At 38.1% G+C, this 24,740-nt stretch overlaps 5 protein-coding genes and 1 non-coding gene across 23 annotated transcripts in view; 4 read left to right on the top strand and 2 right to left on the bottom strand.

Annotated features, from left to right (window-relative positions):
• Window positions 1-464: 464 nt before the first annotated feature.
• Window positions 465-6,325, top strand: LOC124304704 (ribokinase-like). Its single transcript, XM_046763254.1, has 14 exons — window positions 465-511; window positions 686-1,442; window positions 1,759-1,891; window positions 2,006-2,132; window positions 2,255-2,416; window positions 2,492-2,583; window positions 2,684-2,872; window positions 2,987-3,162; window positions 4,629-4,761; window positions 4,877-5,003; window positions 5,092-5,256; window positions 5,345-5,436; window positions 5,522-5,710; window positions 5,790-6,325. Exons 2-14 carry the CDS (start codon window positions 1,396-1,398, stop codon window positions 5,967-5,969), a joined length of 1,812 nt encoding a protein of 603 aa, XP_046619210.1. The 5' UTR covers window positions 465-511; window positions 686-1,395; the 3' UTR covers window positions 5,970-6,325.
• LOC124306435 (40-kDa huntingtin-associated protein-like) lies at window positions 6,326-11,832 on the top strand. Of its 5 annotated transcripts, none has more exons than XR_006908620.1 (12): window positions 6,326-6,460; window positions 6,535-6,596; window positions 6,680-6,841; window positions 6,901-6,947; window positions 7,153-7,355; window positions 7,481-7,682; window positions 7,755-7,863; window positions 8,196-8,314; window positions 8,424-8,602; window positions 9,958-10,255; window positions 10,436-10,718; window positions 11,735-11,832. XR_006908620.1 is itself a non-coding variant. In XM_046767147.1 (10 exons), exons 1-9 carry the CDS (start codon window positions 6,395-6,397, stop codon window positions 8,591-8,593), a joined length of 1,140 nt encoding a protein of 379 aa, XP_046623103.1. In that variant the 5' UTR covers window positions 6,326-6,394; the 3' UTR covers window positions 8,594-8,602; window positions 9,958-10,333. The 5 variants fall into 5 exon arrangements, 1 of the variants encoding a protein (XP_046623103.1); XR_006908619.1 differs by having other exon boundaries at window positions 10,436-11,152; XR_006908618.1 differs by having other exon boundaries at window positions 10,436-11,832.
• On the bottom strand, window positions 8,147-13,703 carry LOC124306429 (solute carrier family 23 member 2). 5 transcript variants are annotated; one of them, XM_046767134.1, is made up of 13 exons: window positions 13,572-13,697; window positions 12,844-12,969; window positions 12,168-12,325; window positions 11,886-12,091; window positions 11,024-11,150; window positions 10,791-10,911; window positions 10,452-10,707; window positions 9,979-10,107; window positions 9,713-9,871; window positions 9,490-9,569; window positions 9,257-9,398; window positions 8,975-9,065; window positions 8,147-8,271 (listed from the first exon to the last, which is right to left on the bottom strand). In XM_046767134.1, the coding sequence occupies exons 1-13, from the start codon at window positions 13,599-13,601 to the stop codon at window positions 8,268-8,270; spliced, it is 1,629 nt and encodes a 542-aa protein (XP_046623090.1). In that variant the 5' UTR covers window positions 13,602-13,697; the 3' UTR covers window positions 8,147-8,267. The 5 variants fall into 5 exon arrangements, with proteins under 5 accessions (XP_046623090.1, XP_046623088.1, XP_046623089.1 ...); XM_046767132.1 differs by lacking the exon at window positions 8,147-8,271 and adding an exon at window positions 8,414-8,801 and having other exon boundaries at window positions 8,924-9,065; XM_046767133.1 differs by lacking the exon at window positions 8,147-8,271 and adding an exon at window positions 8,414-8,801.
• Trnan-guu (transfer RNA asparagine (anticodon GUU)) lies at window positions 12,430-12,503 on the top strand. The gene has a single exon. It is a non-coding gene; the product is annotated as a tRNA-Asn (tRNA).
• A 74-nt stretch (window positions 13,704-13,777) lies between the features above and the next one.
• Window positions 13,778-24,740, top strand: part of LOC124306437 (ketimine reductase mu-crystallin) — a 36,212-nt gene continuing 25,249 nt past the window's right edge. For 2 of the 6 annotated variants that reach the window (XR_006908623.1, XM_046767149.1), the window contains exons 1-7: window positions 19,765-20,259; window positions 20,572-20,739; window positions 20,816-20,993; window positions 21,274-21,468; window positions 21,895-22,090; window positions 22,627-22,836; window positions 22,944-23,049. Coding sequence is in view for 5 of the 6 variants with exons in the window: in XM_046767149.1 (XP_046623105.1) it covers window positions 20,150-20,259; window positions 20,572-20,739; window positions 20,816-20,993; window positions 21,274-21,468; window positions 21,895-22,090; window positions 22,627-22,836; window positions 22,944-23,017 (1,131 nt within the window). In the remaining variant the exon portion in view is untranslated. Of the gene's footprint in view, window positions 13,896-18,739; window positions 18,875-18,950; window positions 19,088-19,764; window positions 20,260-20,571; window positions 20,740-20,815; window positions 20,994-21,273; window positions 21,469-21,894; window positions 22,091-22,626; window positions 22,837-22,943; window positions 24,379-24,740 lie in introns of those variants that run through there. The other 4 variants (XM_046767152.1, XM_046767150.1, XM_046767151.1 and 1 more) reach the window with 4 other exon arrangements.
• On the bottom strand, window positions 14,622-19,487 carry LOC124306433 (uncharacterized). 5 transcript variants are annotated; one of them, XM_046767143.1, is made up of 4 exons: window positions 19,409-19,487; window positions 18,063-18,286; window positions 17,736-17,831; window positions 14,622-17,454 (listed from the first exon to the last, which is right to left on the bottom strand). In XM_046767143.1, the coding sequence occupies exons 1-4, from the start codon at window positions 19,467-19,469 to the stop codon at window positions 16,651-16,653; spliced, it is 1,185 nt and encodes a 394-aa protein (XP_046623099.1). In that variant the 5' UTR covers window positions 19,470-19,487; the 3' UTR covers window positions 14,622-16,650. The 5 variants fall into 5 exon arrangements, with proteins under 5 accessions (XP_046623099.1, XP_046623098.1, XP_046623101.1 ...); XM_046767142.1 differs by lacking the exon at window positions 19,409-19,487 and adding an exon at window positions 19,132-19,291; XM_046767145.1 differs by lacking the exon at window positions 19,409-19,487 and adding an exon at window positions 18,610-18,742.

The raw sequence follows: 24,740 nt of genomic DNA, 5'->3' as shown, positions 1-24,740 counted from the left end.
TCAAATTGTTTGATCTCCCAACTGACAGTCTCAGAGGCAGCAGAGTTTTTTCTTTCACTTACACACTATATATACATATATATTATGTTTATATCGTAAAAAGCATCATCCAAGCGGACTTTGGATTGTACGGTATATGTATATGTAAAGGAACATCAATGCCTTGTGGTCAGATTTTGTAGGTATCTGCATATTTCAGTGTTCGTTGTATCTGTGATGTAATGATCGATATGGAAATTACTTTTACGTGTTGTTTTCAACTTTTCGTATAATGAGTATGTCCGGGATCAAGTCAATTCGTTCTCAGTCTGTCAGCTGTAGTAGCCCACTCGACATTTCAAGTCACAAATACAACATGGAACCAAGTAATAACAAGGCAAGTAGATGATGACATCTTACTTTTGTAATGGATTATTGATAGCCTGCCGTAAACTTGAGTAGAATTATTAACATTTGATCATTTTTTTAGAGCCATCAGGAGGATACTCTTATCAACGTTTTAAGTGGCGGCGTAAGTGTTTTGTATTCAATCTTATTGCCATACATTAAAAGTATGAGTTTGCAGGGGTCAAGTGTATAAAAAACAAACATATAGTGTATAACAATCTTGTAGCATCTACGAAAAATTGCAATTCATCGTTGTTCGCGATTCTCTTTTTTTCACATAGTTTTGTGATGTTTACAGAAAAAATTTATCGATATCAGTGAAAAGGGCATAGATTTCAATTTCCTTGGTTTCTCGGCTGGTATCGACGTCCTTGCCGAAAGTAAACCAAAATCAGTCCTGGGGGGATTGAAAGCCAAAGTTTCGACCCCGTGGGGCTCAACGGCGTCTGCAGGATTTGAAGGAAACGTAGGGCCGGCTGGTTTGGGTGGAGGGTTGTCAGCTCGTGCTGCTTTAACTCCTGACATAGCAGCAACGGCAGGCCTAGAAGGAAACATTAATACAAAAGGTATTAATGGTGGGGTCAAAGCAGGTGCGAAATCCCCTATTAGCGGAGAACACATCGCTCAATTAAGCGGTGAACAGACATTTAAACGCAGCGAATGAAAATTGGCTGTCGAAATTTTTTTTTAAAACTTTTCGTTTAAGTCATAAGTTGTTATCAAATTTAAGGATCATATCAGAAGTGTTGTATATATCAAGAATTAATGATAATCGATCGGTAATCGGTCTTATTGGAATAAATCTGTTTCGCTGAGAATAATTTGCCCAGTTTTTTCGTATATTTTTAATCATAAGATAATACGTGTTATAAAAAGACGATAGCATATCGATAAGTTACATAAGCACCAGGCCATACAGTCTTGGCTTGATTCAAGCTATATCTACCTCTTTGCCGGTGTGTTATTGTACACGTCTATTGTTCAAATTCGCCGATTAGTTGTAGCAAGATGGGTGATGTTGTTGTTGTCGGTTCGTGTATGGTTGACTTTTCATGGTAAGTATAGGTACACTATGAATGATATATATGTATATGACTCAATTATTGAATCTTTGTGTATTTTTCCACAAATCAATATAACCATAAATATTATAAAAATACAATTTGAAACACGTATAATCAGCTAATTGAAACCATAAATGTAGTCGCAGAATATTACTTGTGCAGCCTTTGATGTTCCTTACAAGGCTCGAAGTTGATTGAATTCAACAGAATTATTTTACAATTTGATCAATGCGCAGTGAGGTTAACACATATATTATTTACCTTCTGATTCATTGTTCAAAACGATTATAATTATATTATTTAACAGCTATGCCTCACGCTTTCCAAAAGTCGGAGAGACGATGTGTGGCGAAAAGTTTGTCACTAGTAACGGTGGAAAGGGAGCAAACCAGTGCGTTGCTGCCGCAAGACTAGGTGCTTCGACAGCCTTAATCGCATCGGTGAGAAAAGATCGTTGCATACGTTTGTTGTACATATGAATAAAATAAAAATTGACTCTATTACGGCCTAGTTGGTAACTTTCGAGAATTTTACTAAAGCGGCGACGGCTTTAGCTAGGTGCCGATAGCTTGGGAAAGGAATACTTTGAGAAACTAAAGCTAGAGAATATAAATGTATCGAAGGTGCATCTGCGCGAAGGCATACACAGCGGCATTGCGCAAATTACTGTAGCTGATAGCGGTACGTGGAGCATTTGCTTGATGATTACATAGATATGAATAGTGTTTGAAGAGAAATATTCAGATGACATAAAGTCAAGAATACAGATCATAAAGAGTAAGGAAGTTTGAAAATTCAAATAGGCGAAAATACCATAATCATTGTCCCTGGAGCGAACACACTTCTAAGTCCTGAAGATGTCGACGATGCCGAGGAACTGATCAAAAACGCCAAGGTTTTGCTATGCCAATTTGAAGTACCGACAGCACCTACGCTGCAAGCTTTGAAACTATTCAAAGGCCGTGGTGCGTAGTCTAAAAAATGTCATTTGCACTTCCTTTCATTTGTTTGACAATCTCGATATATGTTTACTGTTTCAGGTCTATCTATTTTGAACGGTGCTCCAGCTATGCCAAATCCAGATCCAGAGTTGTTAAAATCCTGTGACATTTTTTGTGTGAATGAAACAGAGGTATGTCGGTATATCTTGAATATCGTTGTACCAATTCGTGCTGCCGAAATCTCTTCATATCCGACAGCATACTTGGAATAAGCAGCATGTGAAATTACAGGCTGAGATTATGACCGGTGTTCCAGTAACTGGATTATACGAGTCACAAATTGCTGTGAACAAACTTTTACAAAAAGAGTGTAACGCGGTTCTGTTAACACTCGGCGCCCTAGGAGCAGTTTATGCCTCTCAAAGTAATCCAAATGTAATCCACATTCCGACGGAGAAAGTCAAAGCTATCGACACTACTGTGAGTGTGTTTCCAAAGATCTGGTCACAATTTTCAGAGAAATTGTGTGTCTCAGAATCTCACGCAGAGATATAATTGTGTCTAATAATAATGATACTATAATTTTGGTTTTAGGGAGCTGGTGACGCTTTTCTAGGATCATTCGCTTATTTCGCTGCATACCATGCTGGTTTGTCCATAGATCAGATAGCGAAGAGAGCGTGTTTCGTCGCGTCTCAATCTGTTTTGAGGATTGGTACTCAATCGAGTTTTCCATACAAACAAGATCTTCCAGCAGATTTATTCTCTCGATAATCTAGTGACCTCTGCACTGTGTAAAACATTGGAACTATCCATAAAATCCATATTTTAATATTATAAATTCGTGCTTTTTCTACTTATTACAAATAAATCCTTAATTATCACTCTCCATGTACATGGATTCTAAAAGTTAGAATTCCGGCAAATCACTAATTCATCATTGCATTAGGGCATAAATTGTAGGATTCAGTCGACAAACAGCTATCGTAAAAAATTCTTATCACTTTTTTTCACTGCAATTCACAGATAGTAAATGTTTATTCGACTGTAAAAACTAAGGTAACAACGCGTGTATAATCTACATCATTCCATTGAATTGACACACCTTACCTTAATTGTCACCGAGATATGAAAAGCATATCAGGCTCACACACATAACGAATATACATTTAAAGATAATTTCGTCGCTGATATTTTTAGCAAGATCAATTTCTCTGCGCAACAGTAAAGTACCGACGCCACGAAGATTTTAATCTTTTGGATTTAAGCAAACAAAACCTGTTTTTTGAGTGATATATTACGAGCTCAAAGACTCTTTGCAGAAGTAAATAATTCTCAGTACACGCGATGCGCTAGTACTGGAAATTTCTAGGTGATTTCTGATATTCAGTCATCGGAGCACATAGCGAAGCGTCGTAGTCCCAAGGTTGCAGTTTCAAATTGAGGAATGAAGGAGCGGCCTGCAACACTCCTTCATTCTGATTTCAAGAAAACTGATTGATTTTTGTTTTTACCACCATGAATAACATACTTGACTGATCGTATTGTGATAATTAGTTACTGTTGTGGGTCAACATAGTGTTTGTTAGGTGATTAAAATTTTTATTGAGATAATAAATCCTATGAGGGCACTGCTTGTCTAGATAAAAATGCTAGTGAAATAAGATAGTAGAATTATATCAAGCAGTTTCACAATTATACATCCTCAATACTCTCCGGTACATCCACAAGTGTGCATGTAGGCTGACTCTAGAAACCAACCAGCCACCAGACCATGGAGTGACCTGCAAGAACGAAATTACAATTACTTCTCATTCGGAATCTCAAATTCAGTAGCTTACTTTCCAAAGCTCCGTCAACATGCCGGACATTGTCGTCGTTGGTGGATACGTGATTGATTTTATGTGGTGAGGATTAGAGAATTTTGCTCATCTTGTATACTCCATCAACAAATAGCACAGTCTGTAATTTTACTATCTTCAGTAAGATACAGAAGGAGGTCTTTCATTGCAATTTAGGAGTTTTTGAATCTTTTCACAGGATTGCCAATACCTGTGAAATTCATCTTATTTTACTCAAGCATTGACTTGCCACCTGTGGCTTTTTATAAAACGTTTACACAACACTAGTTCAATTTATTTCCCGTGCCCGCTTGTGTTATATTTAGGTTAATATGTGATTTTTACACTTCAGTATTTACTATTGAGAATAATTTTGTCTACTTGTATGTTCATAGTTACGTTTCGCGATTTCCTAAAGGAGGTGAGACGATATGTGGTAAAAAATTATTAACGTGTCACGGGGGAAAAGGAGCAAACCAATGTATTTCCGCAGCAAGATTAGGTGCTTCGACTGGCTTTGTTGCATCGGTGAGTCTTAATAAGTTTGAATCACATTTCATCGGATAAAAGTTTAATCTTTATTGCTAATCTAGAATCGATAAACAGCCGACCACTATATTTGAGTGATTATTTTATATCTCAGTTAGGTGATGATAGCTTTGGACAGAAATATTTGGAGCAATTGAAGCACGAAAATGTTGACATTTCAAAAATTTATATACAAGAAGGGGTATCCAGTGACGCGTCTCAAATCACTGTAACAGACAGCGGTGAGGTATCAATTGATTTATGATAACGGTAATTGACTGCATATCGTGATGAAAATAATGTTTCTGTACCGTTTCAATATTTAATCAGGCGAAAACACTATTATTTTCGTACCTGGAGCAAACAGACTTTTAACACCCGATAATATCAACGATGCAGCAGATTTGATAAGAAGCGCCAAAGTCTTGCTGTGTCAATTCGAAATACAGCCACCATTACCAACGTTGCAGGCACTGAAAATCTTCAAGGGTCATGGTGCGTAATTTCTAAAAAAAAAAAATCTTGCATTTTATATTTACACGTTGCGATTACCCGATAATCCCTGACTGATTTCTCATTCCAGGTCTATCGATTTTGAACGGAGCACCAGCGATACAAAATCCTGATCCTGATTTGCTGAAATTGTGCGATATTTTTTGTGTGAATGAGACGGAGGTCCGTATATAGTTTCGCGTTGAAAAAGTATTTTCTCTTCGAAATCTCATTTGATGACGAAAATGAATTAAGTATGATATTACAGGCTGAAATAATGACAGGTATTTCCGTTACTGGAATACCTGAAGCACAAACGGCCGTGAACGAGCTTCTATCTCGAGGATGTAATACAGTTATTCTAACGCTTGGAGTGTTGGGAGCAGTTTTTGCCAGCCAAAGCAACAGAAATATAGTCCACGTTCCAACTGAACAAGTTAAAGCTGTTGATACAACTGTAAGTTTGTAAACAGAGAGATCGGGGCAATGAAAAAAAAAACATTCGAGCAGTAATAATTACACATATTTGGTCGCAGGGTGCCGGTGATGCTTTCTTAGGATCTTTTGCCTATTTTGCTGCGTACCATGACAATTTGTCGCTGGCAGAGAAAGTGAAGAGAGCGTGTTACGTCGCGTCGCAAAGTGTTCAAAGGGTTGGAACCCAGGAAAATTTCCCCTACAAGACGGATCTTCCAGCTAAGCTGTTTGCTCGTTAAACCAGCCATTACATAAACAGCTGTCTTTGAAACATGTGAAATGCTAAAGAAATATGATAATGACATACTTGAATGAATAATGTATACTTTATGCAAAATAACGTGACTAATGATAAATTGTTTTTAATGACATTAGCGATAAAGCGATACATCTTTATCAAAATCGAATACATTTATGTGGATTCTGTTAAAAACGAGGAAGCAAAAGGTGACATAATTTAAAATAATTAACCAAACCATATTCAGACCTTAGCCGCAATCATAGTTTACTACTTCCGTTTCATTGCAGTTGATAAAGAACAAATTTAACGGACCGTAAAAAGTTAAAGGATAGTAAAACGTAAGAACATGCCACATTGGCCAGTTTGTTTCGTCATCAGTTTCCTACCGACTGCACTATAAGTGAATTCAGTATTATCAAGACGATGGCGGAGATCGAGTACTCTGAAGAAATTGACGACGTCTCCGATGAAGATTACGAAATCATTAGAGTAAGATAACGACAGCGAGACATGAAAGCAAAGCGGTGCATATCAATTTACTTCATCTCTCTTATCTATTCCAGAGATATCAAGAAGCGGATGCGCAGTTTCAAAAACATCCGCCATTTTTGTCCCAGTTTACAGAGTACGTCGGGTAGAATCATGTTCAATCCTTATTGGTGACACGACTTAGTTGTCAAATTTTGAGGTTAAGATATTTTCTGACAGGTCCACCGATCGCGTTAGAAGCTGGCTCAACGATAAAGGCAGAGAATTTAACATTGGTAAAATAATCGCGATGTCCGAGGGTGATAATTACGATTTCAACAGATCCACCGGATGCGACGAATTCTTGGTCCAGTATCACGCGATTTCAAATAAATTGAAAAAGTAAGAGTTATCGTATTTGGTTAGTGTAACATGTTTTCATCTAAATATTTGTGTTTCAGACGATTTTTGAGAAAACCAAATGTCTCTGAAGCCTGCGATCAGTTTAGTAAGTATCCAATGATTTTTCGACACACCTCGTCAACATTTAAAGCGTTTAACTGCGAAGAATAATCTTTTCTTAAAGATATAACGTTATTTTGATTATTTCCTTTCTCATGAGATGGCAGCTAGAAAGTCATTCAATTTTATTTTCCGCCTCAAATAACGAAGACAGAAACAACAAAAGAATTAATCAATTATTCTTATACCAGGTGCGTTAGCGACGCAGTGCGAACAGAAGGAACTCTGGCAGTATGCCGGTCTTTGCTGGCTCGCGGCAGCTCGATGTCAAGGAACATTGGGCAATGCTAGCACAGAGGCCAGTTTGCTGGCTAGAGCCGGCAGACAGTTTCTAACAGCGGAGAAAAAGAACGTAATGATCGGATGCCCTGCTCCGGGTCAAGAGAATGTGCAGGTAACAATAAGATCGCGTATGAAGTAAAACCAATTCAGCTTACGTAGGACAGGAATTTGATTTTTTGTCAAACAAGTTTTCCAAGTATTATTTTATTTTACATTCACCATTGATAAATATTTTAGGCAGCTGTGAGTTGTTTCGGCCATTCTTTGGCTCGCACTCAAAATCAGCCAGGATCTAGTATGGCGGCCGCTGGCTTGGCACTGGAATTGGCTACTGCTTTGGGTTCAAGTCCTGCTGGTTCTCAGCAACTTCGTAGAGCGATAAGCATACATGCGACACCGCAGTCTCTTGGAATGCTTGCGTCAACTCATATTAAGCAGGGTATACTTCAAACTTGTGCACTATAAATTATTAATAATTATTATAATGAAATTCTAATTTTTAACATTTCAGGTGATTACGTAACAGCTTTAAGCGTGCTTAGCGAATTGGCAGAATTAGTGGAAGCTAATGTCGGAGGAGGAAATACAGCCACTGGAAATAACTGTGACATATTACACAGGTCTGTATTCTTATAAAACATCATGTTGAAGTTAATAACATTATCGTAACGATTCGTGTTACGAAAAAATTGTTATTTTGTGAACATGGAATAGTTTAAAATCAGTAGACCGTAACAAAACAAGATATACTCATGTTTTGAAATCTTGAAATAGTGAAATGGTGAAGTTTTACCCGTCACAATAAAGTTACCAACTTTAACCTTGTTATAAAACTGTTGTTAAACGGTTGCTTGTGACATTTATTAGAATTTTGAAGTATACTTTGGAATGAAGTAATTGTAGAGAAGAGGAAGAAACTTCCTTCTGACGCTCATACTTGATTAAAATATAGATGCGAAGTGAGCAGAGTCCTGCTGCTCCTCATATTACAACCGACACCGCAAAGACTAGCTCCGTCATTGGCTCAACTGTTGGAAAAATATGCCTGGGTCGAAGAGAGCAGCAATGCAGGTATCACCTTTTATTATTAAGTACGATTTTACATTTTATACACTTAGAAAATGCTGTATAGCATCAATACTGATGAAGTACTGCTTTTTTTTTCGTCCATTTATTAAAGGTCCCGGGATGAGTGAAGATGAAATGCTGTTGTTACAGTCTTTAGTACTGGCCTGCCAGTCTCAGGATTATCAAGCATTGTTGGAACTGGAAGGCGAGTTATGGCCGTATTTAGATACCGAGCAAAAAGAACTGCTGCGTAAGCTTGTGCAAACTTTGACAGCACGTTAAATCTTGCATGTAAGTTTCTAATATCGTACATCCGGTTGAGTAAAAAAAAAACTACAGAGAAAATCACCATCGTCATTTCACCACGTGGACTAATAACAGGCTACTCCTTATCACTCAAATTTTGTACTATCATTCTTTTTTACAATACCACCAACGTTGATTTGGCTTGTAAGTTGGGGAGAAAGGTAAGTAAGATGTCCATTTCCACCTAAAAACAGTGATTGAAATCACAAATCGTAAGCAAAAAAATTGTTCTGGTCAACTTCGATTTCATATATTATTATTTTGAAGCGGTATGAAATTTTGCGTAAAATTCATTGAAAACGTTACCTTCGCAAAGTGTCCATACCAATTGGGAAGTCAAAAGTATTTGGTACGTACGTAGTACGCCCGGTCTCATCATCTTCTGGGGTTTCATCGGTCAATGCCATTTCTTTTGCCCACGCTTCTAATCCTCTTTCTTCCGATGTACCTTTAGAAGAGAGAAGTTGACATTAAATAAAGAGTCAACAAAGCATTATTACAACTATAGAGGTACAATTTTGTATCTCAAACATATCCTGTCCGAGCAATATGTGAAAATGAATGGATTGCATGTAGCGTTCAGTAATATTCAGATTATTTACAAATTCAAGGGTAATGTGTCTTAAAATTATTACCCACCTGGTATAATATTGTCCAAGAGACAGCCTAACCCACCGCCGACTAAAATTGTCGTGCTTAGTAAAACGGTAATGACACTGTCAAAAATGTCACTGCCAGTTTTTATTGCATCGGAATGATGCGACATCCATCGCGAGAGAACCTGTCGATTATTCAGCAATCATCGAGTAATTACCTCAAGTCGATTGTATTGTTTTTTGTCGGCTTTGCGTACAAAGTTCATACGCACTTACCAATGGAAAGAACATTGAAAACCCAAGTATGTATAAATTTCTTGCCGAATTAAGATTAATATACTGCAGAGCTGACAGTCCTGTACATAAATGATATTTAAAAAAATATATTACCGAGGAATCTCAGGCCCATGAGTGACGTAATAACTTTCTGATAAGACTATTTGTTTCTGATATTGAAATATGACGTGCTTCGTGTTTTACTCGTTAAACAATCACTTACCAAACGCAGCTATCATACCGAACATTACACAGAAAATTCCACCGACTACTGGTTCAGGTATGATTACAAATACGGCTCCAAATTTACCCACAACACCCTGTATAATCATGATCACAGCCGCCCACTGAATCACTCTTCGACTACCCACCTTAGTTACACCTAGAATTTGATAAGAGGTAAAAGGCAAATATACTTCCAAAGTACAATAACGTTTTAAATTACTTCTGATCCACTTTTGATTGTAGAAACATCGCTCGATGTCCTACCTATGGCGCCAACGTTTTCACCAAATGTATTTGTGCCGTTCCCACTGCCCCAGAGCCCGGCTAATACGGTACCAAGACCCTCGGTACCGATACCTCGATTTATCGCGTGGAGCGGAGGCGGTGGTGCTCCTGAAACGAAACGAAGTAAATCAAAAGCATTATTGAACGAGTACGAGCAACATGGAGAGTTCCTAACTGCGTAATTGATTGGTCAACATTTATTTTGTTCGCAATGCTACGCGTTTCGCACCTTTCCAATAAGTGGAAGACGGACAAGGTTGTGCATATTGTTAATAATTTTATGAATAAATGATACTCTTGTCGATAACGTTCCGTTTATCATCCAAACCGAAATTTCCATGACAAAAAAGAAAACAATCTCATTCAAGCAAAGTACGAATGCAATGCTAGAATAAAAAGTGGGGCACGTATTTAACCCTTGGTCTTTTTATTGTAGCTGTCAATCTGCTCACCACACATTCTAGAAGTCGTTGGATAGTAACTGATCGACTCAACTGTACAGGCCAATACACCCGCCAACATTCCTAGGACCCCCGCCAGACTCACTGTGGGTAGACCCCATTGTCCGGGATAAGGAATCCTAAACCAGGACGAATCTTGGAGAATTTTTATTTTCACATCTGTGCGCGCCGGATGCCCGGGCGGAAATGTGTCGGTGGCTGTTAAAATTCCACATACAGCCCACATTATGGATATGGTCAATAGAACCTGAAAGCGACGTAAGTCTGGCTCACGAAAAAATCGACTACGGTAAAAATGGCGAAGGTTCTTTTAGCTCAAATCCTTCTCACCGGAAAAAGTTTGAACAAGTAGCACCAAACGATTTGGAAACCACCAGTTTTCCGCCAAACTATCATAGGCACTTGTAAATTCCCTAGGAGTTGGGAATATACGGTCATCATTAAGATTGTTCTGGAAAAGAAATGATGAAATTTATTCACGCTCTGATCATTGTTAAACGATGGTGAGTCCTCGTTCAGGACAAGTCGCCGATACGGCGGTATGACAATTAAGTTTATATTACCCGGTGGCGATGCCCCAGTGCTGAGATGCTGCCGTTGCAGCGTTTTCAAATAACGACAATCCGACCAGAGATACCGTAGGGACGATTGTTAAAGGAGTAACATACTTGAGCATCGATCCGATGATTCCTGTAATTACAAAAAGTGTTTTCCCATCTCTCATCCATTTCCGGCGAAAAGGGTATTCGTTCAAACGCGTATCAAAATTTCGTTAGAGGATCTGAAATAGAATATCTAGAGGTGTCTAATTTATTTCTTCCATTTTCCATTCAAATAACACGTACAAAAAATCGGAATATTTTTTTTACTTTTTTTTTTCTCTCGTAAACGGCTTGAGTAATAAACTATCTAAATACGGTTTCTTATACGAAATTTCGCGCTCTATAAAAAAGTACGGAGATAGAATCTTCCCAACTCTAAACGATACAGAGATATTCGCTTACAAACATTAAACCATCTCGAGTATCTCTTAATCGGTTAGAGTTAGGAAAATTCTATCTCGATATTTCTTTTTTTTTGTTGCGGGTTCGAAAAAAAAAAACATTTGTTTTTAGCACACCCTAGTATTCACGGTACAGTAAATCTCCGCGAATAAGTACGTGACACGATAGCTGATCAGAGACACGAGGTAGAGCAAAACATCGATTTGTGATCCATAAAGTCCGAAGAATGACTTCAATATTCAATAACAACCTTGAACAAATTATTTCCAGCGAGTTTTTCACACGATCTCTCCTCTACACATGGATCATTTGTAGCACGTAACGAGCGATAAGCGTGTATGCTGAAAAAATTTGCGCCTTTACAAGAACGCACGGAGGTGACTTTTTCTCGTCGTTACGAGTAATTCCTGTTTACATATACCTCCATAACCGACCACAACTTGAAACAATGCGGATACGGCAATAGCTCCAGACAATTCCCTCATCCTGACTTGCCATAGTTCCGTTCTCTCCGGTTTAGACATGCCGTCGAGCACGTTTTGTGCCGGGCATTTCCATTCGGGCAAACTTAATATTGCCAGAGTGGGAACCAGGAATGATATCGTTCCCCCTTGTACGATCGGTAATCTGCGATTAAGTATTTGAAAATAAATATATTTGCGTGTACCGAATATTGTGCATTATTTGATCAATCGTCCCGGACCTGCATCCGAAACTCGTTTGCAACAGCGTTGCGATTCCGGTAACGAATATCATGGTTGAAATGATCGACCCTCTCGCCGGATCATCTTCGGCCATGCAAAGCGCCGGAGTCAGAATAAACGGTATCGATACTATCGCTCCTATCATCGTCAAGTAGTGCTGCGATAAGAGGTGCATAAAGTATTTTCACAAACTTGTTCGCTCTGCACATTTTACAAGTATTCATTAACTGTTATATGCATTTAACGCTGTAACTTCCAACGGCCTCCGTGGCGCAATTGGCTAGCGCGTTCGGCTGTTAACCGAAAGGTTGGTGGTTCGAGCCCACCCGGGGGCGTTAATTTTTACTAAACTCGCCTTAGAAGTCGTATTTTTATTTACTTATTTTTTTTTTTACCACTAGTGTTCAATTTTTGTCCATCGAAAATCATCGAAAGTAATAAACGTTGTGATTTTTTTTTCGTCATGTGCCTCATTTCACATTGAAATCATTGAAAAATTAAGCAAACTTGTCTACTTTTCAATTACTCTTTGTTGTTTAATTTTCGATGTTCTGGATTATATTACATAATACGGCATGAATATTTTTTCCTTTTTTTTTTTTGTTCATTTTTCATTTTTCTGTCAGAACGACTATTTGGCAGTCGACTAGTTTTCCTAATTGTCATACCACACACCTGTAGAGCCATGAAAATGCAGAGATACCACGGGGGTACGTCGTCGATCCCATAATTTATGTCAGTTTTTTTATTGCCGGACTTTACGTCGGTGCAATTTCCAAACGGCTGATTTGGCGATGCACGCTGAAAGATGGAGAATTTGTTGTCACTTCGTCGTGTGTATATGTATTTTAAACGTGTAATAAGGTGTATGGTCATCATTTACATAATATCATTATTCGTAACAAAAAGTTCGTTTCTGTTCAGGATTCGAGAATCCGGAATGTAATTTTGTTATAACTTTGCGCGCTGCTCGTAGTTAATTAAGAAAAGTATAAAGTTTCTAATCACAAACCAAAGTATTTTCTTATAAGAAATATTCGCGAAACCGTTTTCATTTGATAAAATAAAATATCGATATTCTAAAACCATTAATTTTCATTCGTTTGGCTTGCATCACACACAATTATAATACAGAAGTCATGCAATTGGCTCTACGTATATTAAATTCGAGTATTGTAAACAGATTTAATGGATTGTTGGCAAATTGATGCAAGAAAAAGATCGTTCCCAAATCAGAACTGTTTGTGATAATATAGTTTTAAAAAATTTTTTACGACAAATTTATTGGTTAAATAAATTCTATGACAGACGCATGTATTTTCGAAGCCCAATCAATGCGATCGAATCCGAGCAGTTTAATGCGCTGTAGGAAAATCGTATAATAGTTTTGAAAGTCGACTCACCGTCTCAGACATTTCCGTAACATCCTCCATTGTGTTCGGTGAAAAGTTCCACAGCACTTTATCCAACAATAATATTTTTATAAAATATTCGTACTGGCTACGACAGTGAAGTCCGAGTATTCCCAAGCTTGGTAATAATCTAGAATCTTGTGCTGGTTTTTCGTTTGCACAAACGGTGTCTGGGACATCTATGCACCATGAAATTATCGGGTTCGGAGCAACGGATCAGCTTCTTACGAATACCGCTTGTGCACTTCGAACGGAAAAATATACCAAAGGAAGAGACGCGCGACCAGCCAGAGTTGGAATTTGAAGGCTTATTGGGCAAGTGATTATACATACGATCGTAGAGGAGTGTATTATAAGTAAACCGCACTGTGTTGGACAGAGAAACGAGTAACGTCAAAACACGTTCGAAAAATATCGCCTGCTTGTGTCGGCTGGGATGAACTTGTATGCATATATAATTATTTACTTGTTCGTGACTTGAACTCGAGATCTCATTGATTAGTATCAATGATGTACCAATTTGCACATTCTAGCTGCAGCAATATTTTCGATCAGTACTCGTCTGGCATTGCGCGATTATCGTTTAGCCAAATGAAAGGAAACGTACGTTTATCCGCTGGCAGTGGAAAAATTTTCTCGTCAATTTGAAACGCGGTAATTACAGTGTAGTATAAAACACTGGAATCAAACGTTGCAGCTCCATTAATCGTTGACTCCGTTGAGTCACTCAGTTAAATGAATCTTCTGCACGCGCTACGCGTCTGACGATGGGCTTGTAAATTAGGTACAAATTAGGAAGACGAGTTTTCTGAACGGGCCGAAAGTACATCCTAAAAAATTTTGTCGTGAAATTACTCTGTCGCTTTTTGTGCAATGTCACGGATTAATTAGGGAAAGAGACGTGGGTGATTATTTGAAACGAATATTCAATTTTATTTGTACGCACCATTCGAAGTTTAAAGTTATAAACGTTCTCGATGTTTGAGATATTAAAAATAGGTTTTTTAATGTTGAGAAATTTGAAAATAGAAACAGAGCGGATTTCCGTTAGGATATTATAATATTTATGATACATAAGTAGATAAGTCTCGTGTAGACGTAACGCAGAGAATATATGGAGGCCAGGCACTGACGAGTTTACCCATTTTCACTTACAGTCTATTACTTCTTACATCGCGAATATAAAATATGTAACATAAATATATTATATGTATCTATAGTTACTCTTTCGTCTATACTACGTATGATTCAACATTCCTACTTGGAGGTATCTCCTTTACATTCACCCTGAACACTTATTTTACAACATTGTCCGAAAAAGATATGCGTTAAAACAATGTAGTTCATGAAATTTTAATTATAATATATTGGTGACAGGACTACTGTGAGAAATTGATAGAAATACAATACATGTAGACGGAATTGCGACAATTATGCGGTAGCTCGTGAACTTGAAAAAATATATCAATAGTACAATCATTTGTTGATAACGAAACACTAGAACGGTGAAACAGTAACTCGTACTACTGTACGCTTATTTCTTGATCGAAATATATCCAGTAGACACGAAGAATTACGTAAAACTGAAATCGCATTATATTTTATACTATGGAATACTCGTTCGAATGATTTCGAAATACAGTAGAATCTCGATTATTAAAAAAGACCCGAGGATAAGTGTAAAACACATAAAGTATGAATAAATTCTTGATTGCTTGGGAAAACTCATTATCACGTTATTAGATAATCGTTTACTTGTAATATTATTCAAGCGTTTTTAGACCTTGAAATTAAATTTTCGAAAATACAATTCTCAAACAATCTTAACAAAGTAACAAACAGATGTTTATTCATTTTTGAAAATTTAATAGCGTCCGCTTACTAAACATGATACTCTTCATAGATTATATATAATATCTTTTTCCGCATTTTATTCTTTTATTTATTTAGAACTTATATTTCGCAAGTTTGCATCAAAAATCATTTACAACGATTGTTTTCAAACTCTCTAAATTCCAAAAATCGTAGTCGATATGCCTATCAAATACGCAATGAAAGTAGTATATCGAATACCAAATTCTATAAATTATCTATTTTCTGACAACTACCAGAGATACAAAAAGTTACAATAAAAGTCACATGTTATCTGTTAATTTCAATGACAAATTACAGAAACTTTTATTGCAAAAAATCGAATGGTTGAATCGTATCTCATAGAAAATTTTACCACCTGTGACTAAGCAATATCAATCAAATGCCTCAGAAATAACTTTGAATGGTGGAAAATAGCTCTCCAAAATGACAAGTGAAAAAAGACAAACTTGCGGACGGGAAATAACAAACGGTTAGCTTCTGCGAAGAAATATATCTCTAATTATTTAGATCACTGTGACGCCTTGTTGTCTTGTATGTTGGAAATACAATTCATAGAGCTTCAATGTTACGTGATCATTATTGCACCGTAAACTCTAAATTATTACTTGCGGTGTTTTGTTCACATGGAAGCGTAAAACTAGATAACAATTATCACAGTTAATGGATAATAAATTTATAAAACCTTACATCATTGAAGCTTTAACACGTAGTTTCGTTATTGTCATTGGAATAGTAATAGGGATCTTCATAAGTACAAAGATAAATTTTTGTTATAGTATAAATTAGGTTGAAATCAATTAAGCTTAGTTTTTTAAAACAATTCATTTCCTCATTCAAACTAGAACGGAGATGTAGTTGTGACAAAGTAGGAGAACCCCACTTACACTCAACTTACGCTATCGGGTATGTGGTATTTAATGACGATGACGATGACGATGACGACGATGATGACGATGGTGATAACAATAATAATGATAGTAACATTATCAATCTTAAGTAGCAAATTTCGAACTCTATATAACAGTGTATTCAACACCACGTGTTGATTAGTTTTTCACAACACGTCTGAATGTTTTATGGCACGAAATACTTAAACACTGGCTTAACAAAAATGGAAAAACTTGTCCAGAAACAAGTAACCACGTTATACTTCCCTAATTTGTAGAGTTACGAATGGGGGGTGGCCGGAATAGTTTTATTTTCCTAGACTAGGAAATTCGTTATCGTTCATTGAAAACGTACCGCTATTGTCGATGACAAACGGATTAAAAGTATCGCCTTGAGCTGAACTAACTCGACTGTTATCGAGCGAAGAGTCAGTGATGCGGCCAAGCATAGATGGAAAACTAAAGTTAGACGTTGCTTTCGGTGCTGTTGCTCGATTCTTTGACTTGAATTCAAAATTTGAATCGTCCAGAGTATCTCTTATCAACTGTTGCCTCGGAGTCGTGGTATTTTTTGTACCCTTGCGTGGTAGCTTATAATCAATTTCAGAATCCTCAAGTATACCGTGCGCTTGGACAGGATGGGCGTAAACGTCTGGATCTTCAGGGTGTGGCACAAGTTGTGGGTAATTTGGATTCTTTTTTGTCTCCTCATTCAAGTCTTTGGAGTCACTTTTACCAGTTTCACCTCCAATTGCTTCCTCCTTATTACTGCTACTAGTCGAGGGCTCTATTTTTGGACTAATTGTCTCAGGGTAGAAATGGTCATCACTTTCCTTGTCCGAAATCAAAGCTTCGATGGGTATTATATTGTTACGGAGCAGACCCATTATAGCCGCATTCTTAGAGTATCTACATTTTTTCAAGTCAATTGTTTTTGTGCTGGTACAATCATTAGTCTTCTGGTTATCAGGTAAAACATTTTCTGTACAAAAGCTACTTTCGTTTACACTTGACGCCGTATACGTAGATTCTTCGTTTACCTCTGGAGACGCTGATATTGATCTTTGAAAGTGCCGCTCAATGGCATAGTTTGAATGGTCCATTCCATTGGCCTGTAGCAATTTTATAAAAATTGTTTTTTACCAAATATTTGGTTGAAATTCAATTCAATGCAAGCATAAATTTACAGCTAGCGCTTGTCGCATAAAAGTGAAAGGTCGAATGCAATTTTGAAAGATTTCTCAAAACGTCTAGACAACTTAGAAAAAAATTATTACATCCTAAAAATTACCAAGTCTGCCAGGATCGATAAGTTTTTAAATCACGAGTTACGAAAGTACTGGTAAATAGTTGTAGATGAAAATTGATAGAGCAATGGAACTGTTTAACTTACCTCTTTAATTTTTGAAGACAACGAGTGCTCACTTGGAAAGTTATTCATTGCTGTTGGGTTATGACTAGTAACACCAGAGTCATCTCCCTCGAGAAGCTGATGTGAAACATATTATTATTATCAACAAAGTATCAAATTAATCACTCTCTAGTAGCAGATGTGTATTCTCTTCAAAATTGGGAAGACGAATTGGTCAATTTTGCAACCAGGGTTTTTTAAAAGTTCATAAATTTTACAGCTTCAAATGACAAGTGAAAGTTTTACTCGTGTAATCGTCGTGTCCCGGTTTCAAACAATAATCCATAGGGAAGTAAGTTGCATACTTACATCGATATTTTTCGGTGGTCTGACAGTTCGATAGTTCATAAATCGGTCTCTTTCGCTTTGGCTCAAGCCGTCGAGGGCATAAAATACAGGTGACTCGTTCTTCACTCCGCTTTTCACGTCGGTCAGCTTCTGTATATCGTTGTACATTTCCGAGGTATATCGCGCTGCTGCAGCCATGATGGCGATGGGAAGATATGATGAATAAAAGAAATAAAAATAATCACCTGAAATAAAGCGAAATTAAATTAAATTTATAGGGATAACTCACCTTGCGTAAAACTAATGTCTCTGTAATCGGTTGTCATGCATTTGATAATCTGGCTCCAAAACAGATCAAGAAAATAACGAGGCTGAACTTATTACTATCTTGCACCTTTAGAATAACGCAAGAAATTGAATTTACAAAATCTGAGTTTGTTCTTGCTCTGTTAACGGTTTTTTTTACATTTCAGGTAATCCTCCCAAGTTGCAAAATAACGAGTTTTTCCAAAGATACATCCTTAAAATAACGTTACAAACATCAATCTGACAGAAAATGTACAGTTACCATCTCACAAACGAGACCAACATCTACATTAGTCTTTTCAAGGTCGTGGCTGTCAGAGTTTTGTCGTTTGTTTTGCACTGTTCTTGATCTGTTTCCGAAACCCATCGGCCTGCCTTGTGTACGAGTACGGACAAACACTTAATCTAGGGCTTTGTGACCGTAGTAACGCGTCGGTGATCAACGGAATCAACGGAATCTTGTATTTGCTTCAACATTGAGGTTATACACTGTTCTAATCGCAACAACGCAGTAAAAGCGACGCTCAGTGAGTTCCACGTTTAATTAAATCATTCGCAAGATTTAACAGTGCTCTTTGCTCCTGAAATTTTTAAACTTCGTAACAAGAATTCAAGGCTTATCGGTCTGAGACTCAGCATGCTGGTTATCTGTCACGTGAAACTCTGCTTTGAATGAGTGTGAAAAGCCGACTGCGTCCAATCGAGAACGGGTAGCAACATGCAGCAGCGTTTAAAATTTCGTAAGATTATTCAGATACGTGTGTATTATATTTTAATTAATAACCGTTTGGAACGAGGGTTTCTTGCTCGGATCCCCAAATGTCAGGAGGTGTGTGTTTTACGTCAGCAACCAAAGACTGATAATTAGTACATACGGTGCATACATATGGTAACCCGCGTTTGACAACAAAGCAAAGATAGAAAATCATATCAACAAGTTACAAACGCGTGGTGATATCGCTCAGCACGCGAAACGAGCGCTCTCAATCTAGAACTAAACATCCTTTTTTTCCCTTTTTATCGTTTATTGACTTTGGAGTACCGAAAGTGGTAATATCTACCTATGATTAACCACGGATCGGAATCACTCGCAATCACCGCACGCTTCGAGCTTTGACTCATACGGGGAAATTTGAAACTCGTGCCAGCTGGTCAATCGAGGTTATTGAAAAAAAAAACGAAAAAACAAAAACAGAGGACGGAGAAAAAAATCTAGAGATATTTTTTTCAGCTCTTTGCCTAATCGGTACTGCAGAATTATCGCGAGGGTAAGCCACTGATCTCTACTACGGTTATAATAATGTAGAGACCAGTGTTGCAAATCGCACGTAATTCCAGTTTGACTGCTCAGTTGTTAAAGAAGTTTGCGACGCGTCATACTAAGCATACCAACATCAAACACCACTGTGAATGTAAATTTAGGGAACGCTTGCAACTTCGAAATAGTTTCACTACGCATTTGCGATATGTTAAAAAATTCAGCGTGACGCGATCTTTGTTCAGCGGAACTAGACTTGTGATTTTTATATCATATTATATGGAATAACGTGAAAAGAAAACATCAGCGAAAGATCAGCGGAACCATTTTCGAGGATTAGAAAATACATCGGGATAGACGGAAACTTGAAAAACGTTGCTGCGAATGAAAATCTGGAATACAGTCTAAACGAATCACGCATGCGCAATGGATCAGTCAGCATTCGATATTGACCTCATAACGTATTTCCCATACGTAAAATCTGTTCAGTGAAGATATAACTTTGATTCAAAGATCTCAGTTTTTTCCTTTGTTCTATTAAAATATGTTGAAGTGCCTGTGGTTGATATTAGTTAGCGAATTATTAATTATCGGATACAGTGCGACCAATACGTCGTTAACTGTAACGCCTCTTAGTGGAAATAATTCAGCAAGGTGCGTGTAGTTGAAAACTAATAAAAAAGAATCGCATCAGATGACTTGCGATCGCGAGATCGTTGACACAGAAAATCGAGGCTGCTACAAAAGTTGGAATTTATAGCGTGAAAATCGCGAGCTCATATTGACTGAATACGATCTTTATGATAATTGTACAAATCTGCAACACGTAAATTTCATATTCATTGATTTGTCGCACGCATTATATCTGCCTTCGCGTCACATCGGTCGGCAATTTATTTAATATACCTGTATGCCTAATTCGCCAATTCTGTCTACCCTCTAATTCAGCGTTAAAAACTTTGACAGGGAGATGGCGACCGGATTACCAATATTCTTGAACGAAGCCAGAGTATCGCAACTACTAGACGGACAATGGTTACCCCTGATCGATGCTATGCACCACGCTCTCTTGGCGTCAGCTTTGAAACATGCTGTCCAACCTCTGAGATCTTTGACACCCATCAGAGACGAGGGGTTAGTCGTTCGATATCGTTATTAAAGAGAAAAATAATAATCGAATTCATTTTTACGATTCTTTGAATTTATTCAGGATCATGTTGACCATGCCCGGCTACGTTGACTTCAATAATGATGTCCACGAAGGCGAGCCCGTGTTGGCATGCAAAGTAGTGACTAGTTTCACAGGGAATTCCGATAGAGAAAATCCGCTGCCTAATATTTTGGGCACTATACTTCTCTTCGATGTTACCAGCGGAAAGCTAACTTGTGTAAGAAGTCTGTCTCGCTTGTATACACGATATAATTCTACATCTCGTTCCTTTGCGTTGTTACCACCAAAGTCCAAGGTTATTGTACTTGTGCTTCGCGACTGTTCATGTGATATCAACCCTTACCTACGCTTCTCAATACACGCATACTTTGCCACATTAGGCTCTTCCCTCATGCGATGCCAGAAAGTAATTGTGTGTGAAAAAAAAAGTATTGTGCCCAACATTGGTCTTATATATCTTCAACGGTATAATGTAGAATTCTTTACGGAATTTTTAGGTATTGGAAGCCACGGAAATAACAGCCAAGAGAACAGCGGCAGCTTCTGTAGCGGCCACGAATATTTTGTACAAAAAGAGACACTCATTGTCAGACAGTTCCGATGAGCCGATCGTTCTCGGTATATTCGGAGCCGGAGTACAGGGGAAAAATCACGCATTGGCCTTTCATGCTGCTTACTCAAATATATCAGAGGTAGGAACCAGTTTACAATTGCCCGGACATGTTTCATCTTTATTTATAGAGTCAGTTTTACACATGTCAGAGTTAACCCCTTTCAAAATTAAAAAAAGGATACCGTTACCGAATCGATATTGTTACAAAGATATAACTGTCCGACAGATAAAATTGTTGAGTGGAAATAGCTGGGGTATAACAGGAAGTTTGGATAAAATTGAACGATGTTCTCAAGTATTGAAACGAGCGATTCGGGGCCTGTCATAAACCGTCATGGCCTCCGCTTACGCACACTTCGTATTTTATTTCGGCTGTAGAATCATGTTCATCACCTGTAAGTTATCCAGCGCTATTTTACGTCAAACTAGACGACGGCAAGAACGCTTTAGTGCAGACAGGTTCACCTTCGACGAAAGGATAATACCTGAAATCGCCTTTCTTCAGATCCGCATTTGGAATCATCGGCTGCCCAAGGCGGAACGTTTAGTTGCAGAGTTGAAAACCCTCGGCATTAATCAGGCGCGGGTAGCTCGTACCGGAAGAGAATGCGCCGAAGGAGCGGACATCTTAGTTACGGCGACTTCTTCCTCCGAACCAATCCTCTTCGACGAGTGGGTCAAAAATGGCGCCCACATCAACGGTATAGTTACTAGGGTGGAGCTTAAAAAAATCAATTTTTAATTTTGACCGATGCGCCCTCCAAATCGGCTCGACATAATTAAACAATAATTTCCTAATTTTTTTATATTCTTATCTCAACGCTAACCCGCGCCCTAAAAGAGTGGATTATCCCATTCAAACCTTTCAGGGGCACATCAAATCTGTCCAACGGACTTGGATGAAATTTGTTTTAGGGGGATTTTTTGGCTCGCTGATTACGGATCTGAACCAAGAATTTGAAAATTCTAAATGGTGAAACCCCCGGTAAGAGTTGAACAGGGAAAGCCACTTGGGAAACGAGTTAGAGTTGAAATAAAAATGTGAAAATCTTACAGAATTACTTTTGAATTATGTGGAGCTGATTTGGTGGGCGAACCAGTCGAAATTCAAAAATGACCTTTTTAAAGACCACGCTAATAGTTGTACATAATAATAATTACATGCAGAAAAATTCTCTATCGACCAATTAGGATGAGTGGACGTATAATTTGCCTATTTTTTAAACGGTCTGCACAGCTGTCGGCAGCGGTCGTTTTCATTACTGTGAACTGGATTTAGCGCTCTACCGAAGGGTCAAAATCTATTTGGACAACGAGTCAAGCGGGCGCAACGAATTGCGGGGGCTCGTGGTCCAGGGCATTTCTTTGATCACCTCCGTAGGTAACGTTTTCCTCGAACCGAATCTGATGCCGGGAAAACAGGATATCACGGTCTTCCATTCGATCGGTACGTTGCTCCTCGTCAGTGACCACACCTGAAATTAATTAATTATTGGTTACACTATAAGTGTCTCACTGTTGTTTTTTTTTTTTTCTTTTCGTTTGTATTCACAGGCATGGCTGCCGAAGACGCTCTGGCAGCTCAGCTTGTCTACAAACGACATTTGCTTTCTCGCCCTTCGAACTGATCAGGTTTTCAATTCGTTTTATTAGGCGAAAGGTAAGAATGATTACAGGATTCCAAATCAGAGGTAACACCCTCTATTAATTACGAAAGGCAACACAACTGTCGTACAGGAAACATACTTTTCCAATTAGACAATATATCCAATATACGAAAGAAACTGCACCCGCGGGATTAAGAAAATAAGAAGTCGAAGAATTCTGTCCATTCTCTCAATACGCCATTACAAATTTATTTTTACACCTAAATCCGCGGATTTTCATCGCCGTTTGTACACTCCGCGGTGACGTGATATGCAATATTCAGCTGAAATTCCCGCATGCACAGCACGTATAAAATACAACGACGAAGCTCTTTGTGCGCTGCATTTTTCATTGAATTGTAAGGTGGAAGTGCACGTATTTTCAATTCACGATATTAAATTTGTACGGTGAATTATAGTCGGGTATAAAATATAAAAGTTAGTGCCTGTTACGTATTGTATATTCTCAGCTACATAAAAATACACCCACAGATAATGATGAAAAGCGTGTAACTGTAGCGGGTGAAATATCCAAGTGTGCCATCGCAATTTTATTTACGTAAATTTCCATTTTATATGTATACACATGCGATAAACTCCGCAGGATGGACGCGGCAATTAAAAAAAAATATATTCTCCCATATCTCGAGGCAACGTGAGTACCGTATATTAAACTCGGAAATGTTAATTATCCAGAGCGGAAAAATAGTGTATATTCGCATAAATCTATAGAAATGTTACATACATTTAGATAGCGTACATAGAAAGCATAACGGAGTTATTTCACTTTCAAGTATTTGTGATTTTGCATTGATTTTTATCGGAAACTGTCAGATCCACCTCGCCTGTCTGATAGTTGAATTTGTCCTATCCTGGTTGCAACATTTTTAAACATGTTACTTCTAGATGCAGTAGGGATTCTAATTGTCATTGGCTAAAAATCTGTACGCGTAGCAAATGTGCACGTTACGTGTAAACGAGTAATGAATCAAAGCGGCTTGGTGAACGTCTCTTTGATGTTTCATGATTTGAAATTTCAATATTCCGAACACCTACAGTCGACAAGCTGGAACTCGAACTCGTCTGTTTTCTTTGGCTTGATCGAGACGAGAGAAAACCGTCCCATGACGGTTAGATCACCCTTTCAAACGGAATATTTCAGTTCATATCTCGGCTTTTCTCTGCGTCAGGCTATGAATAAAGCTGCTGCAGCGAGACCTTCTTTTGAACGTAAAACGAATGGGCTCGCCATTTTTATCCAGCTTCGTATATCTCGAGTCTTGTACTCACTGTGATTTCAGATGGAAAAAATTGACGTGGGTTAAATAAATTTTGTAACTTTTCGTTTTCCTTCCTTTTCTTTTTTCAAATTCCTCCTAGAAACGACGGAGTCGTCTTAGTTCATTTATTGAATCACACGGAAGTTCGGGAAACGAATTCCGAGTTCGAGACTCTGATACATTCGAAAATAAGAGCCTATTTCTTCGAGTCTGTATAAAGGATAAAGCAAGGCTATTGAGGGATAAATTTTGCCGGGTCGACTCGCGGCGTGAGAATTTATTCCCTTGGGTGATTTTGCCCCTGGTACATGAATTAAGGCGTCTGGCTAGTTTACGGTCCGTTCCATGTTATCCCTTTTCGCTGGTTCGATTCCGCGAACAACGCGGAACTTGACCAAAAACTTGGGGATAAATTTCAGAGTCGA

This window comes from Neodiprion virginianus, chromosome 5, assembly GCF_021901495.1.
Source record: "Neodiprion virginianus isolate iyNeoVirg1 chromosome 5, iyNeoVirg1.1, whole genome shotgun sequence".
Classification (NCBI taxonomy): Eukaryota; Metazoa; Arthropoda; class Insecta; order Hymenoptera; family Diprionidae; genus Neodiprion; species Neodiprion virginianus.
Note: the sequence above shows the minus strand (reverse complement) of the source record. Positions and strands in the feature narration are given on the sequence as shown.